This window comes from Leuciscus leuciscus, assembly GCF_965113295.1.
Source record: "Leuciscus leuciscus genome assembly, chromosome: 19".
NCBI lineage: Eukaryota > Metazoa > Chordata > Actinopteri > Cypriniformes > Leuciscidae > Leuciscus > Leuciscus leuciscus.
This window is the reverse complement of record NC_138743.1, coordinates 12435297-12451276: the sequence shown is the minus strand read 5'-3', so window position 1 is coordinate 12451276 and position 15980 is coordinate 12435297. Positions and strand designations below refer to the sequence as shown.

Sequence of the window (15980 nt, the reverse complement as noted above, 5' to 3'; positions counted from 1 at the left end):
CCTCTGACGCGCGTAAATTTCGCTTCAAACTTTTGTTTTTACGCGCGTCAATCTCGCTCTTGACACGCGAATGTACACATGTGGTCAAGCGTCAAACTAGACGCGGTAGACGCGAATTTGACGCGCTATTCGCGTCCGGTGTGAACGCAGCATAACAAGATAATGAGACACAGGTGAATGTGATAATGAGTGCTGATGAGTCCAGGCAGAGAATGATGGGAGATCATGTCTGTGAGTGAAACATGATAGTCTGGTGAGGAGTGCCCTCTGGTGGCTCTCAAGGGCACTCCAGCTGGTGACGTTACAAGACCAGCCACTTGTTCCATTACATGTATTTTTTATTTTATTAATTTATTTTTAAACAACATTTTTTTATACCTTAACTTTACCTTTTTAAAGCAGTTTAATTGCTTAAAAACATTTGAAGGCTCAATGCTAATGTTTTTTTTATATATTATTCGCTTATAATTATTATAGCATTAATAATTAGTATTTTAATTTGTTAAAAAAGCTTCAATATTTTTGGTATGGTGCCAAAGTAAATACCCAAAGCTACCCAAGTAAATAGAATATGAAGAGGTATTTAATTATTAGTAATTATTGGTCAAAAGTAACATTTGTACATTTTGGAAACGTTTATAATTTGTCATAACAAAGCAGAAAACCAGAATGTAATTAAACCAACTTGACAACAACAACTCACACATAAATGTCTAATATAAAACAAAAGTGAACTTCACAAACCACATAAACTTACTTGATTTGTGAAAAATTACCCTGATTTTTCAAGTCCAGTATATTACACAACGAAGCAAAAAAGTCATATTGTAACCTTATCATTAGACTAATGATCTTAGAACATGGAAACATTTCTTCCACCAAACACAAACATACACTGCAGTGGAGGAAACACTTTTAGAGTGTGTTTTAATTGTTGATAATGGTATGTGAGCCATTGGAGCTGTCTGTAACTGCTGAGGAAAGGTTGGCTTCGGACACGTTGTATACATCTGCAAACAGTTAGATGTATATTACTCACATAACTATTGTCAATTAATTTATTTAGCAGTAACATTTATCCAAGTGACAATAATAACAAGATATATGCCATCTACTCACTCCTCCGTCGCATCCTTTGAAATAAATTGAGTCCAGATGTGGATGATGATCCTGCACTGGTGCTCTGTGAGTCAAATAATGTAAATATATTTTAACAATGGTTCGAATTTGAACATTAGATAAAGTCCTATAAGTGTGTGATGCTATAGAATGGCATTTACCTTGGTATGGCTGGAACTGAGCTTTCCTGTTATTGACTCACGAACCTGCAACAAAAAAGATCTCTACTTTACATCCAGAAATCGTATCTTCATACAAAAGGATACAAAAAACATGGGAAGGGGTTAGACGGGCAGATAGAGGGTTGGGATAGTGTGGGGATCGTGGTCAGCCGGGGTTGTTTTTTTGTTTTTTGTTTTTTCTCATCGCTTTTCTATTGTTGTTATTTGTCCTGTTTTGCTTTGCCTTGTGTCAATGTTGTATCACTTTAAGTTTTATTTAATTAGTTGTGGAAAAAAAATCTCAGAATGTACAAGTGAATTGTATGTTAAATCATGTGTTTTAATAAAAAGACGTTTGACAAAAGGATACAAAAGCACCTGATGCTATCTCTGTTAGGGTCTCAGTTATCAACTGTAATGTAAATGCCTATTAATACTGTAATGCTGTCATAGTGTCCGTATTGCTGACCATCGATTGTATGTGTAATGATTCATGTCTGTGTTCCTCTGTCTTGTCCCGTGTTTAGCAGTTCCCCATTATGTTGATTAGTCTCCCCAGGTGTTTCTGATTAACCACGCCCCCTTGTTATCTTGTTTAGATTGTTTGCCCATGTATTTAAGCCCTGTGTCTAGTCTCAGTCTTTGTGAGTTCTTGTTATTGTATGTTGGCTGTTTGGGTCCTGTGTCCTGTTTCCCGAGTCTAAGTTTGTCTAGTTTTGGATTTATTTAATAAAGTTTGCTGCATGTAGATCCTGCTTCCTCCTATCATTCAACCCCAACGTTACAGTATGTTATAGTAGACTTTTTCCCGTATTTTCTTAATATACAGATATATTTGTTAAATAATTTCAACTCAAATACATTTTTCATGTTCACGTATTTGGTGGCCAGTCGTGTAATAAGCAAGATAATGTACTATCAATTCAAATAAGAATCTAAATAAAGCCTGCCAAGGTGATATGCTGTTGTCAAATTTGTAATGAATGTTTTAATATAATGCATATAGGCCTGGTTTCACAGACAGGGCTTAGATTAAGCCAGGATTAGGCCTTAGTTTAATGATGACATGTATAGCTTTTATAAATGTTCCTTAATAAAAAACATTACTGGTGTGCATCTTGAGACAAAACAATGGCACTGACATATAAGATATGTCAGTGCAAGTTGCTTTCAGTTAAAACAGTTCAAACTAACATTTTAGTCGGGGACTATGGAATGATATTCAAAAGGAATTGCAAATTGTATTTGCAATTGCGTTTTCAATTTGTGGACGCATAAAATGTGACATAATCCAAACGCAAATGCAAATCGCGCATTACCGTTTGCATTTTCGTTTACGCGAACGCACAGTGACGGACAAATTTAAAATGGAAATGCAAAGTCTGTTTGCAACTGTGTTTCCCATATCTTACTAGTCTTGACCCTGTCATATTTAAATAGCAATTTCAATTACCACGTCTGCTTTTTCACTTTCTCAGCGTCGCGTATGTAACCAGCCAAAACTCAAATGGAATCGCAATTCCCTTAGTATTTCCATTTCCGATGCCTTACACGGAAACCTGTCAATCAGTGTCAAGGGTGGGATTATGCTATGGGGCGTGTTCGTGTTGGGACGTGACGTCACTCACAGTCGACCGTCAAGAGGTGATGCCCTGAACAGACAGACGCTGATTTATTGTAAACAATGGAGGTAGTTAGTTGGTGAAATTGTGGAGGACCTTATGATGCTCGTGCAGCAAGTTGATGACAGTACATCCTCTACAGATGTCCTCTTACTCAGAAGCATTTTAGTTTTAGATAAGTTAAATGAGTTCGTGGCCTTGACCAACAGCAACATCAGTAACGCTGTCTTCGCCAACCTCAGTGAAGTAGCTAACAGGCTTTTTGTGAAGGACAGGACAACTAAAGGACCTGGACGTCCTTTACTGGACATACCACAAGAGATGAGTGTCGGTGCTAGGTCTCACCCCTTCAAATAAGTGTTCTCAATTTGCGAAATTCAATAAAAATTCTGTCTGTTGCAGTTAAAGGGTTAGTTCACCCAAAAATGAAAATTCTGTCAGTAATTACTCACCCTCATGTTGTTCCAACCGCGTAAGACCTTCGTTCATCTTCGGAACACAAATTAAGATATTTTTGATGAAATCTGAGAGCTGATCACTTCTCTGTAGGCTGCTAGGTGGCCCAAACTTGCTGGCCCAGAAAAGTTATTAAAGAGATCGTTAATATAGTCCAAGTGACTACAGTGGCTCAATCTTAAGTATATCAAGCGACGATAATACTTTTTGTGCGCAAAAACAAACAAAAATAACGACTTTATTCCACTATTCATTTCCTTCTCTCTGGGCCTCGTAGTGTTTTTGCGCAGCGCGTCTGTGTTACACGTCCCCACGTAGGCTCACTATTGGCCGACGCTGGTCATGTGTGTGACGTGCAGCGCAAAAACACTACGTGAACCAAGTAGAGGCCCAGAGAGAAGGAAATGAATAGTGGAATAAAGTCGTTATTTTTGTTTGTTTTTGCGCACAAAAAGTATTCTCGTCGCTTGATATACTTAAGATTGAGCCACTGTAGTCACTTGGACTATATTAACGATCTCTTTAATAACTTTTCTGGGCCAGCAAGTTTGGGCCACCTAGCAGCCTACGGAGAAGTGATCAGCTCTCAGATTTCATCAAAAATATCTTAATTTGTGTTCCGAAGATGAACGAAGGTCTTACGCGGTTGGAACATGAGGGTGAGTAATTACTGACAGAATTTTCATTTTTGGGTGAACTAACCCTTTAAACCTGTGGATGTGTGTGTGTGAGAATGTTTGTTCCACTTTACATTTGTGGTAGTATCAGGCTTTCATTTGTCAATTTGTTTAGATTTATGTGGGATTTAATCATTTTATTGAAAAATGAATCTCAACTGTGAAATGGACAAAAACAAAATTATACATAGGCTACTTTCAGAACAATATTCAAACCCAGGTTTTTTTGTGTGTTTAGACAAATAATGTAACAAAAGTCACAAAATTCCATGACACTGAGATAAAGGGAGCAATGTTTTTTTTTTTAATGGGGGATCAAATGAGGTCCAAACAGAACCCAAAGACAATGATTGTAATGCAGTGGGATTTTAAGTGTCATTATGAAGAATTCAGCGCTGATCTAAATGCAGCTGTGTCCAGCAACAGCTTTGGTTTTGGTTTAGTTTAAAATGAATATTTCTTAAACCCTCATGTTGTCTTTGGGTTCTGTTTAGACCTCATTTGATATCCCCCCCCCCCCCCCCCCCCCCCCCCGGTTGCAAACAGACTTTGCATTTCCATTTTAAATTTGGCCGTCACTGTGCGTTCGCTTAAACGAAAATGCAAACGGTAATGCGCGATTTGCATTTACGATTGGATTATGTCACATTTTATGCGTCCACAAACAAATACAATTTGCAATTCCTTTTGAATAATGTCCGGAATATCATTCCATAGGGGACTATCTTAAGCCTGGTCTGTGAAACCGGAGGATAATGGTAGATTCGATTAAATGCAGCATTAGAAATTTAAGTGACTGTACTTAAGCTCTTACAGTGCAAAGCAAAATAAGTAAACTCGTACCTTGCTGTCTAAAAGTGTTCCAAACACCAAAATAAATAATCCCTGTTAAAGGAAGTGTTACAAATTACAGGTATTAGTTACGATATGGTTCAATTTTAAATCCATTGAAAAATAAAACCATGGACATGCATTATAAATCATTATGTACAACATTAGTAGATTGCACAAATTGGAAATGTAACCTTAATATAAAATTGATAGAGATAGAAAGTGATACCTGAAGTGAATTGAGGAGTGCAAACACCACATGAATGCCTAATGCACTGGACACCATGGTTCCAATTCCAAATCCCCATGTTAGACCAAAGATAGGAGTCAATATGGCCACACATCGGGCAATGACCACCAGGGCATGTTTCTCATCCGGTTGAGTTGTGGCACTAACTCCTCTGCTCAACATCTTATACATAACCACAATCAAAACCACAAGGTTTATGGCTACAATAGTGAGAGCTGGAATCACAAATGCCAGAAGGGCCTTAGATTCAACCCAGTTCAGCCAGCATGCATATTGTTTCGTGATATATTTCTGTGGTCCAGCTGTCGACGCAACAGTAATGACCGCTATGAGCAAAGGCGCACCATAACCGACTATGAAGGAAATGGACATCATTTTGGCCCTTGACATTTGGGACAAGACCATGACTGTACGGTAAAAGAGCAGCAGCGCTGAAATTAACATCCAGAAGAAAAGAGCCAGGTAGAAAAAGTGCATGAAGAAAACCGCTGGACTGCAGCGAGCCACTGATGTTGGTTGCTCTTGTTCTGCGACTGCGGCTCCAATGATAAAACAGATGTTTGCGATCAGCAGGGACACGGCAATGTTGACTATGGAGACATGTCGCATGTAGGATGTGTCATTTCTTGTCATTGACTTCCACACGATAATCTCAATAATGAGGCATATTACCAAGCTGGCCATTGAAATAGTTACACCAATGTAAGTTATAAAGGCTAAGGCTTTGTGATCCAGGGAAAACGGTGACATCAGGATTGAAAAAGAGGTTGTGTGGTCGCATTCACATGTAATCTTGCCCGCTTTGTTCCCTGAGGGTTTTACTTTACATCCAGTGGAATCCCATGCATTAAGACTGAAGTTCCAAAAGACACACTGAGGATTTCCCAAAGACTGATCAGTAATATCAAATGCAAAAGAAATGTTGTTAAGTGTTTCATTAACCTTAACAACAACCACGTCTCCATTGATGCGCACATCTGAATTCCTACTGTCATTATTAGTATCACGAGTAGGTAGGACATTGTCAAGAGTCGAAAAGATTATGATGGTTATGGTATTCACATTAGGAACCTGTGGTATGAAAATCTCTGTAGTTGAGTTTGGCAGTGTTGATGTTATACTGAATGAGTTTTTAATTGTAGTTCTGTTCAGCTGAATAGATGTTTCATTAATAACAAACTCATCTTTGAGACGGTCACTTATCTTCTCAATAGCGTCCAGTAGTTGAACACTGGTGTTTTCTGTGGTGTTTCCTTTGTTCAGTTTGTTCCATGTATCACTGATATTACCTGATACAATGATGTTCACTGTTTTAAGGTAATCCTGGAAATTAAATATAAAAATATGTTTAATATGATGAAGTTTAATAAAATATGGAAATATTTCATATAAAATATATTTGGATAATATAAGAAGACAATATAAGATATTATTTTATGAGAGAATGTGTTACGGAGTCCAGTCTCCCTGGTTTCCCCATCTCTCAGTCACGAGCGCCCTCTCCCGAGTTCTAGCGCAGTGCATACTTCCCCATTAGTATGCATCATTTGTGCAGTTATTGCCTTCACCTGTTCTGCATCAGTGCTCAATTGCTCAGCCTTTATATGCCTTGTTCACGGACTGTTCCTTGCGAAGTATTGCCTCTCTACGTGTGCATTTCCGAGCAGTTTATGAGTACCTTGTCTTCCTGTGTTACTGACCCTCGCTAATATCATCTTCTCTGATTGTCTGCAGCCTGCCTCTCGACCCAGTGCCTGATCCTGACCTCGTTTCTCAGCCGCCTGCCTCAACCTCTTGCCTGTCCCTGGATTCTGTTTGCTTGCCGCCTGCCCTCGACTTCCAGCCTGTTCTCACTCTCCTCTCGGCGTGTCCCACTCAAGAATTCCTAAAGTTTCTCTTTACCTGCCTTTGTTAATAAAGTTGTTGCATATGGATCTGCCTACTGACTCGTTACAGAATGTCTACTGCACAACACAATTTCTGTATGTGCACTGAATCAAAACAATTTTATGTTAACTAGACATCTTCAATAATACAATAATAAAATGTCTATACATTAAATTTGCTTAAATGTGCATACATACCACCATCACTGGATTATTGATGACAGCAGTTTGTGACAAATTAGTAATTGTAGAAAGTATAAAAACAATTGTTTGAACAGTAGCAGGAGACTGTGTTATATTAACATTATTCTGTACTGAGACTCTACTGAGGTTAGCCATAAACCCTGGAATCCCCTCCAAAGTCAAGGCCTACATTGCAAAGTACAAAAATATAAATATTAGAAACATTTAATTTGGCAAGATGAATAGAGATAGAGATACATGATCTATAAATTACCTCAACTTCCCTTTGAAGTTTGGCTATAATGTCAAGTACACAGTTGTCTTGTACTGGTGTCCAATCAGGGGAATCACATCTGTAAGTTATGGTGCCATTAAAGCCACTTCTACAGATTCCTGTCTTTTCTTCACTTTTTTTCCCAAGTCCAAGTTCTGTATTTTCACAGTCATAATCTGGAGAAGTATTTGATTGAAAGTCAGAAGGAAACTGATTCAATTGAAGAGGTGTTCGCACACTATGCAGAAGCGTCAGAAATAACTAGGGTCAAATAGGGGAGCGCGGGGCACAACCTAACGCGGGGCTAGTTGTAACACGCTTGTTTTAAATACTTCCGCACATGCTTGGATGACTAGTTGCCATATCAACACTATATATAAAAAAAAAATCCGCCAATTTTTTTTTTTTTTTTAAGATATCCATAGACATTTATTAAACCATAGCAAAAGTAAATTTCTTACTTAAGTTAATTTTTCATCTCTATTTTTTGTGTTTATTTAAAATAAGACAAATCTGATATTATTTTAATCTCCAAGATGTTATTTAACAGTTGAGATAGTTCTTTAATGCTTCGCTAACTAGCAGAAGACACTAGCAGGGTTTAAATCCCAGTTGTGCAGGCAGGGCATGTTGTAACACTGCATTACAATGTGCCCCTATTAGAAATATGCTATTATATTCTATACTTTTATTAATTTTATTGAGAAAACGTGAGAAAAAGGTGAATAAAGACTGAGAGTCAATGTTCAGAAATTACTAATTATTTATTTGTTTTGAACTAGCTGTGTTTTCATAGCCTGGGAAAACCCAGACTACTTCCGGCGAATTTTAATTCTCTCTCCAGGACAGTCTGGAGAAGAGCCCATTCAAACTCATTTCTGTGCCGCCGAAATCGCGGCACCAATCAGAAACGTTTGGGGAGGGATTTACATGATGACGACAGCGCAGCGACGCTGAAGGAGATTTCATTACAAAGATGGATGCCGCCGTGGAACATCAGTCGTTCGAATCATAGACAGTATATAAACGAATCAGTTATCGCGTCTGTTTTGAGCGATTTAAACTTACCGTTTTCGTTAAAGGGATAGAGGGCGCGCGCGCATCCTGCTGTGTGACATGTACGCAGACTGCGCGCGCCCTCAGATCACTTGGACGCGGCTACGTATAAGAGCTAAAAACGATATAAATACTGTTCGTTTTCTCACACAAACCGCTCGTTTCGTGTCTTAGGCCATCAATGTGTACTTACGATGGGGAATTGTTTAATTTGGACGATGGGGAATTGTTTTAATTTGGACTTTGTGCATGCTCTTTGAGACCGTGACCATAGACCTGCATTAACTTATATGACTGACAGACAAGAACGGTTTGACCTAAAAATATCAAAATTGAAACTACTGCGGAAAAAAAGACACCTACATCTTGGATGCCCTTGAGGTAAGCTAAAACATACCAAAATTTTATTTCAAAGTGAACTATCCCTTTAAAACCGGAGCAAAGAACAACACTCGAAGCATACGTCATCTCCTTCATCGATCTGATTGGTTTTATGACTATCCAATTGCGCCCAGAGGAATTTGAGCTACGTCGGTTGGTGACGCCCCTTTGGAAATAATTTGTCTACATAGCTTCCCCAGACCCTATACTCAGTTTCAACTGAGAAGGGTCTGGTTTTAACCAGGCTAGTGTTTTCATGTGTTCGTAGTCAAAACTCAAAAATGAGTTTATATTTAATTATAAAAAATTGCCATTATTTTATATGAAAAAGTTTTTTAATTGTATTTTATTTAGAATTTGTAAAAAAAAAAAAAATTATTTTTTTTATTAGATCAGATAACATTTTAAGCTGTCATATGTTATGTTACAATGTGCCCCTCACATGTTACAATATACCCCACCTATGGGGCACGTTGTCACATTTCACTTCCATTCTTTCGGGGTATGTCAAGAAAAAAGTATATACTGTATTAATAAAACAAAAACACATAATTGTACTAGACATGTGGGAAATTAATGTGGGAAAAAATAAATACTCTGAACCATAAGTAGATTTACACAAACTGAGAAAGTCAAAAAGCGTTACTTTGTGCCCCGCTCTCCCCTATACAGTAATTGAATGATGGTATCAAAGCAGTCAACAGCACAACATAAAATGCGATGTGATCCAAAGAAAAGTCTGCCAGATCGTTAAAATCATCCAATGCAATTCCATAACAGAGAAAAAAAACTTGATGCTGAAAACAATAAGAAACTTCAGGCTCACTTTCTATGCTTGTCTTTACTTTGACGCTGCTCCTGCTGTAACTGTATTGAAGTAGTTGTGGCAGACCCTTGAGACGGCATGTAAAGGTTTCCTCCTTACAATTTCCACTTTGAGTAGCATAGTCTACTGTGATGTCAGATCCTGATTGGGTAAAAACTAAAAGGGGAATACATTTATTAGAAAACATTAATAACATGGAGGATTTAACTGAAGGTTTAAATGACAACAGCTCAGTCTCTCTGTCTCTGTCTCTGTCTCTGTCTTTCTCTCTCTCTCTCTCTCTCTCTCTCTCTCTCTCTCTCTCTCTCTCTCTCTCTCTCTCTCTCTCTCTCTCTCTCTCTCTCTCTCTCTCTCTCTCTCTCGGCTGAGAGAGACAAATCTGCACATCTGATATGGCAGAGGTTTTACACCGGATGAGCGTCCCTAATCAACCCAGCACTGAAAGGACACACTCATACAAACCCTCACTTCTACAGGCAATTTTACTGTGTCCAATCCACTCAAACGGCATGTCTTTAAACTGTGGGGGAAACCGGAGCACCCGGAAGGAACACACACAGACACGGGGAGAATATGCAAACTCCACACAGAAAGGTCTCCTGCATAGCTCAGCTGGGGCTTGAACCAGTGACTTTGCTGCGAGGCAATAGTGCTACACACTGTACACACACAATTTATACAAAAGTACCAACCTGAAGATTGTACGATGTCATTCAGGACCCACTCAATATTGTAGCCAGCATCAACAGAACATCTCAGTTGAACAATGTTGCTTTTACACGGAAAAACACGATATCCATCACCCACAATGATATTGGGGCGGTTTTTAATAACAATGTTTTGCCACTGAATGTATGGTATTGTATTCGTCTGTATGATGCATGAGTATTGACCTGCATGGACACACACACACACACACACACACACACACACACACACACACACACACACACACACACACACACACACACACACACACACACACACACACACACACACACACACACACACACAAATCAAACAAAACTATTGATCATTTAATTATTAATAACAGTTTGTAAATAAGAGAATGTTCATGACATTGACATCCTGTAAGCATAGCTTAACTTTGATTGGTTGATTTGTTTCACACTTAAAGCAGCGCTATGCAGTTTTGGCAATTTCGCTTTTTGCTCGCGGGTTTCTCTATAGAGCTCCCCCAACAGCTTCGGAATAGATATTTGATAACACTGTTGTAAAAACTCGTTGGCAGCACAAATAAAATACCACAAAGTGAAAATGAAGTAGGTTAAGGTTATGGAAACTACAGTTACCATGATAAATACAAAATACTAACATGAATTATTAATAAAATAAAATGTGCAGCTAACACGCACAACATGCCAATTACAGTATGTAAATTATTGGTACTTTTTGGTAATTTCATGTCTTACTGATGAACAATGTAACTACGACATTGCATGCTCGTCATTTCAGTTACTCTTTTGCTGCATTCAGGTCCTCCTGGGAAGTTATTTACGGGGGAAGTCCTATGATGTCTCAGAGCAAGATGATGGTGTACCTTGACTTAATTAACTACACAAAAATACAGCAAGGTTTTTTAACTCTACTTCTAGAAAATGAAGAACATAGAATGTGCATCAGGTGTGTTTTGCTTTTTTGTGTTTTTAATTAATTTAGGAAGCACTGTAAACTTTATCGTATTGTTATATTACAATGGTATCATTTCTAAATAAAAAGCCTGATAATGGCCATTTCTCAATATGCGTTCCTAAGTGATCTTGCGTCCTTGTGTTCTAGTACTACGTCATCATCAACCATCAAAGTTAAATTCCAATACTCAAGAATGCAAGTACAGAGGACGCATGAAAGTACCCGGATGTGCTCTTAATTTCGAGGATGCATCGAATGCAGACTGAGAGAATCCCAGAAGACCATCACTGCAGGCGACCAATGTATGGGAGCTTTAAACTTCACGTTCTCACTTAAGAGATTGCCTCTGCAAGCTCGCAAAATACGTGACTGCTTGTGAAAGTAAACATTTGTCTTTTTGTTTTGCTTAATTTTAATAAAGTGATAATATGAAGAAAGCCAGCAGTATTTTTATTGGCATATTAAAATAATCTTAATATTGACAAAACAATGGTACTGTAACACATAGGCTACTCATTTTCATAAATACACGTGGTAAAATAAAAAGATTAAATAAAAAGAAAAAATTATATGAAAATAATGTCTATAATAATATGAAAGAAATGTTGTAATAGGTTTTGACATTTGTTTGTGATGTTATGTTGTATTAATTATGACCGCCGCTAGCGTAGCTAGCCGGTCATATAGGGATTGTCAAAGTTTTTTTTCTTTTTTTTTTCCGTCACCTTACTGAATTTTTCGTCAACGATACCAGGGACACCGAAGCACCGGGGAACATGAAATTTGGTGGGCATGTAGCCCCACTAGACTTCTAAGGAAAAATTTCGTTTGGTCCCCGGGGGCCACTCCCCCCCCCGCGCTGGGCCCCCCCAAACCCCAAAAAATGCAGTTTTTCCTAAATAACTACCTGAACCGTGGCACCGAGGATGAAGAAATTTTTATGGTATGTTGGTCTACTAGACTTTTACGGAAAAATTTCGTTTGGTCCGCGGGGGCCACTTCCCCCCCCGCGCTGGGGCCCCCGTAAATTTTTCGTCAACGATACCAGGGACACCGAAACACCGGGGAACATGAAATTTGGTGGGCATGTAGCCCCACTAGACTTCTAAGGAAAAATTTCGTTTGGTCCCCGGGGGCCACTCCACCCCCGCGCTGGGCCCCCCCAAACCCAAAAAAATGCAGTTTTTCCTAAATAACTACCTGAACCGTGGCACCGAGGATGAAGAAATTTTTGTGGTATGTTGGTCTACTAGACTTTTACGGAAAAATTTCATTTGGTCCCCGGGGGCCACTTCCCCCCCCCGCGCTGGGGCCCCCGTAAATTTTTCGTCAACCATACCAGGGACACCGAAACACCGGGGAACATGAAATTTGGTGGGCATGTAGCCCCACTAGACTTCTAAGGAAAAATTTTGTTTGGTCCCCGGGGGCCACTCCCCCCCGCGCTGGGCCCCCCCAAACCCAAAAAAAAGCCGTTTTTCCTAAATAACTACCTGAACCGTGGCACCGAGGATGAAGAAATTTTTATGGTATGTTGGTCTACTAGACTTTTACGGAAAAATTTCGTTTGGTCCCCGGGGGCCACTTCCCCCCCGCGCTGGGGCCCCCTTAAATTTTTCGTCAACGATACCAGGGACACCGAAACACCGGGGAACATGAAATTTGGTGGGCATGTAGCCCCACTAGACTTCTAAGGAAAAATTTCGTTTGGTCCTCGGGGGCCACTCCCCCCCCGCGCTGGGCCCCCCCAAACCCAAAAAAATTCAGTTTTTCCTAAATAACTACCTGAACCGTGGCACCGAGGATGAAGAAATTTTTGTGGTATGTTGGTCTACTAGACTTTTACGGAAAAATTTCATTTGGTCCCCGGGGGCCACTTCCCCCCCCCGCGCTGGGGCCCCCGTAAATTTTTCGTCAACCATACCAGGGACACCGAAACACCAGGGAACATGAAATTTGGTGGGCATGTAGCCCCACTAGACTTCTAAGGAAAAATTTCGTTTGGTCCCCGGGGGCCACTCCCCCCCCGCGCTGGGCCCCCCCAAACCCAAAAAAATGCAGTTTTTCCTAAATAACTACCTGAATCGTGGCACCGAGGATGAAGACATTTTTATGGTATGTTGGTCTACTAGACTTTTACGGAAAAATTTCGTTTGGTCCCCGGGGCCACTTCCCCCCCCGCGCTGGGGCCCCCGTAAATTTTTCGTCAACGATACCAGGGACACCGAAGCACCGGGGAACATGAAATTTGGTGGGCATGTAGCCCCACTAGACTTCTACGGAAAAATTTCGATTGGTCCCCGGGGGCCACTCCCCCCCCGCGCTGGGCCCCCCCAAACCCAAAAAAATGCAGTTTTTCCTAAATAATTACCTGAACCGTGGCACCGAGGATGAAGAAATTTTTATGGTATGTTCGTCTACTAGACTTTTACGGAAAAATTTCGTTTGGTCCCCGGGGGCCACTCCCCCCTCCCCGCACTGGGGCCCCCGTAAATTTTTCGTCAACGATACCAGGGACACCGAAGCACCGGGGAACATGAAATTTGGTGGGCATGTAGCCCCACTACACTTCTACGGAAAAATTTTGTTTGGTCCCCGGGGGCCACTCCCCCCCCGCGCTGGGCCCCCCCAAACCCCCAAAAATGCAGTTTTTCCTAAATAACTACCTGAACCGTGGCACCGAGGATGAAGAAATTTTTATGGTATGTTGGTCTACTAGACTTTTACGGAAAAATTTCGTTTGGTCCCCGGGGGCCACTTCCCCCCCCTGCGCTGGGGCCCCCGTAAATTTTTCGTCAACGATACCAGGGACACCGAAACACCGGGGAACATGAAATTTGGTGGGCATGTAGCCCCACTAGACTTCTACGGAAAAATTTCGTTTGGTCCCCGGGGTCCATTTCATCCATGGGGGGGTATAAAATAAATTCATTTATGTGCACATTTAGTGACTGTACACTCATCGGCCTGTAGATGGTGCTGTTGAGCGAAGGGTTGCTGGTTTAGGATGATACTGTCACACACACACATGCAGGAATACAAACAAACGCAAGCATGCACACACACTGACATCCACACGCACAGACACACACCCATACACACACATACAAATCCACATGCACAGACACACACACACACAAACACACACGCGCACACATGTACGCACACATACATACACGCACAGACACACACACACACACACACACACACACACAGACACACACATACACAAATACACACACATACACACACACACACACACACACACACACACACACAGACAGACATGCACATACTATTACTTTTTTTAGGTATATACATAAACACGCAATACAGCCAAATTACTCCACGTCATTTATTTTTGTGGAAAGCCAGTGCAGGCCTGAGCGGCGGTCATATTTTGTACCGCGATGCGGTACATCTAGTTGTTTAGCCGCTACTTAAAATATGCTGGGACGGTCAGTTGAGCAACAAGATTGCGGCACATCTCAATTCTCACAAAGATGCGTTCTGTGTCCTTGCGTCCTTCCAAGTTTGTTCTTTTAAGGTCGCCTGCAAATATTTGCATAATGCCGCCAAAATGCATACGCAAAGAAAGAAGGCGTGGCTCCAGTTCTTGTAGTAGTGCTATCGCCGCCATGTTGTGGAGACGCTGTTTGTTTCTACACGAAAGCACTTTATTTGGCCTTCCGAAAGTGGATGTAATTAGGAATCAGTGGTTAATATTTATTTACAACACTGTTCCAGAACAGTAAAACCTAAATGTTTGTGTGTGTGTGTGCAGTGCATTTCACGAAGGACAGTAAAGAATTTGCTATTGACTGTTCAAATGCAGTCTTTTTGTGCAGTGTAGAGAAATTCTTTTTTTTTTTTTGTCATTCTTGCGATCAAAAGTGCAGAGATGGATTTATGTTTACAAACAGTATCCTCAGTTCCATTTCGTGGTCACTCCGAGTTACGTCGGATGACGACGAATGGGGTTTCGCTTAGAAAGCCTATCTTCTTCGAGTATATAAAACGAGCCAATGCCAATGAAATGCCATGGGTCTGCGGAATTTGCATAGCATAACTCCGCCCCACCCTGTGAGTATATAAGGAAGTACGCTGGCAACATGCAGATATGTTTTCGCTTCAGAGCCAAGTTAATTCACTTCACTCCACAGCCAATTCTGAGTTCATCTCTACTTCTCTTCGAGACGAGCCTCTCTCCAGGTGTTGGTGTGACAGTGAGTTCCAGCGAGTGCACATTCCCTGCTTATCTGTGCAGTGATTTGCCAGTGTTTGTGTGTTTCTCTCCCTGGTCGCTTCAACACTTGCGGAGAAATCTCCTTTCACAAAAGAGCATTGCACGCGGCACATCTTTTTAAAGATGCCCCGCCCGTGCACTTCTGGTTGCGGTCGCGTCATATCTGATTCTGATGGGCACAATCGCTGTCTTGCGTGTCTGGGCGTTGACCACGCTAAGGCAACGTTTGTGGATGAGTCATGTTCCCATTGCGGGAACATGACCATCACGCTGTTGCGTTCGAGACTCAATGACCTCGTTCGAGGGAGAGTCCCCACATCCGCACCCCGATCTACGAGCTCCGCGAGAGCTGGTACTTC

The 15980-nt window shown here is 40.8% G+C and overlaps 1 protein-coding gene across 5 annotated transcripts in view; it reads right to left on the bottom strand.

Annotated features, from left to right (window-relative positions):
* Nucleotides 1-552: 552 nt before the first annotated feature.
* LOC309482689 (adhesion G protein-coupled receptor F4-like) overlaps nucleotides 553-15980 on the bottom strand; it is a 75062-nt gene continuing 59634 nt past the window's right edge. For all 5 annotated transcript variants that reach the window (XM_082148181.1, XM_082148180.1, XM_082148182.1 and 2 more), the window contains 9 exons: nucleotides 10415-10615; nucleotides 9723-9878; nucleotides 7460-7635; nucleotides 7201-7371; nucleotides 5096-6439; nucleotides 4879-4920; nucleotides 1281-1325; nucleotides 1120-1183; nucleotides 553-1010 (listed from right to left, as the gene is read on the bottom strand). In XM_082148181.1, coding sequence (XP_082004307.1) covers nucleotides 928-1010; nucleotides 1120-1183; nucleotides 1281-1325; nucleotides 4879-4920; nucleotides 5096-6439; nucleotides 7201-7371; nucleotides 7460-7635; nucleotides 9723-9878; nucleotides 10415-10615 — 2282 coding nt within the window. In that variant the 3' untranslated portion in view covers nucleotides 553-927. The remainder of the gene's footprint in view (nucleotides 1011-1119; nucleotides 1184-1280; nucleotides 1326-4878; nucleotides 4921-5095; nucleotides 6440-7200; nucleotides 7372-7459; nucleotides 7636-9722; nucleotides 9879-10414; nucleotides 10616-15980) is intronic.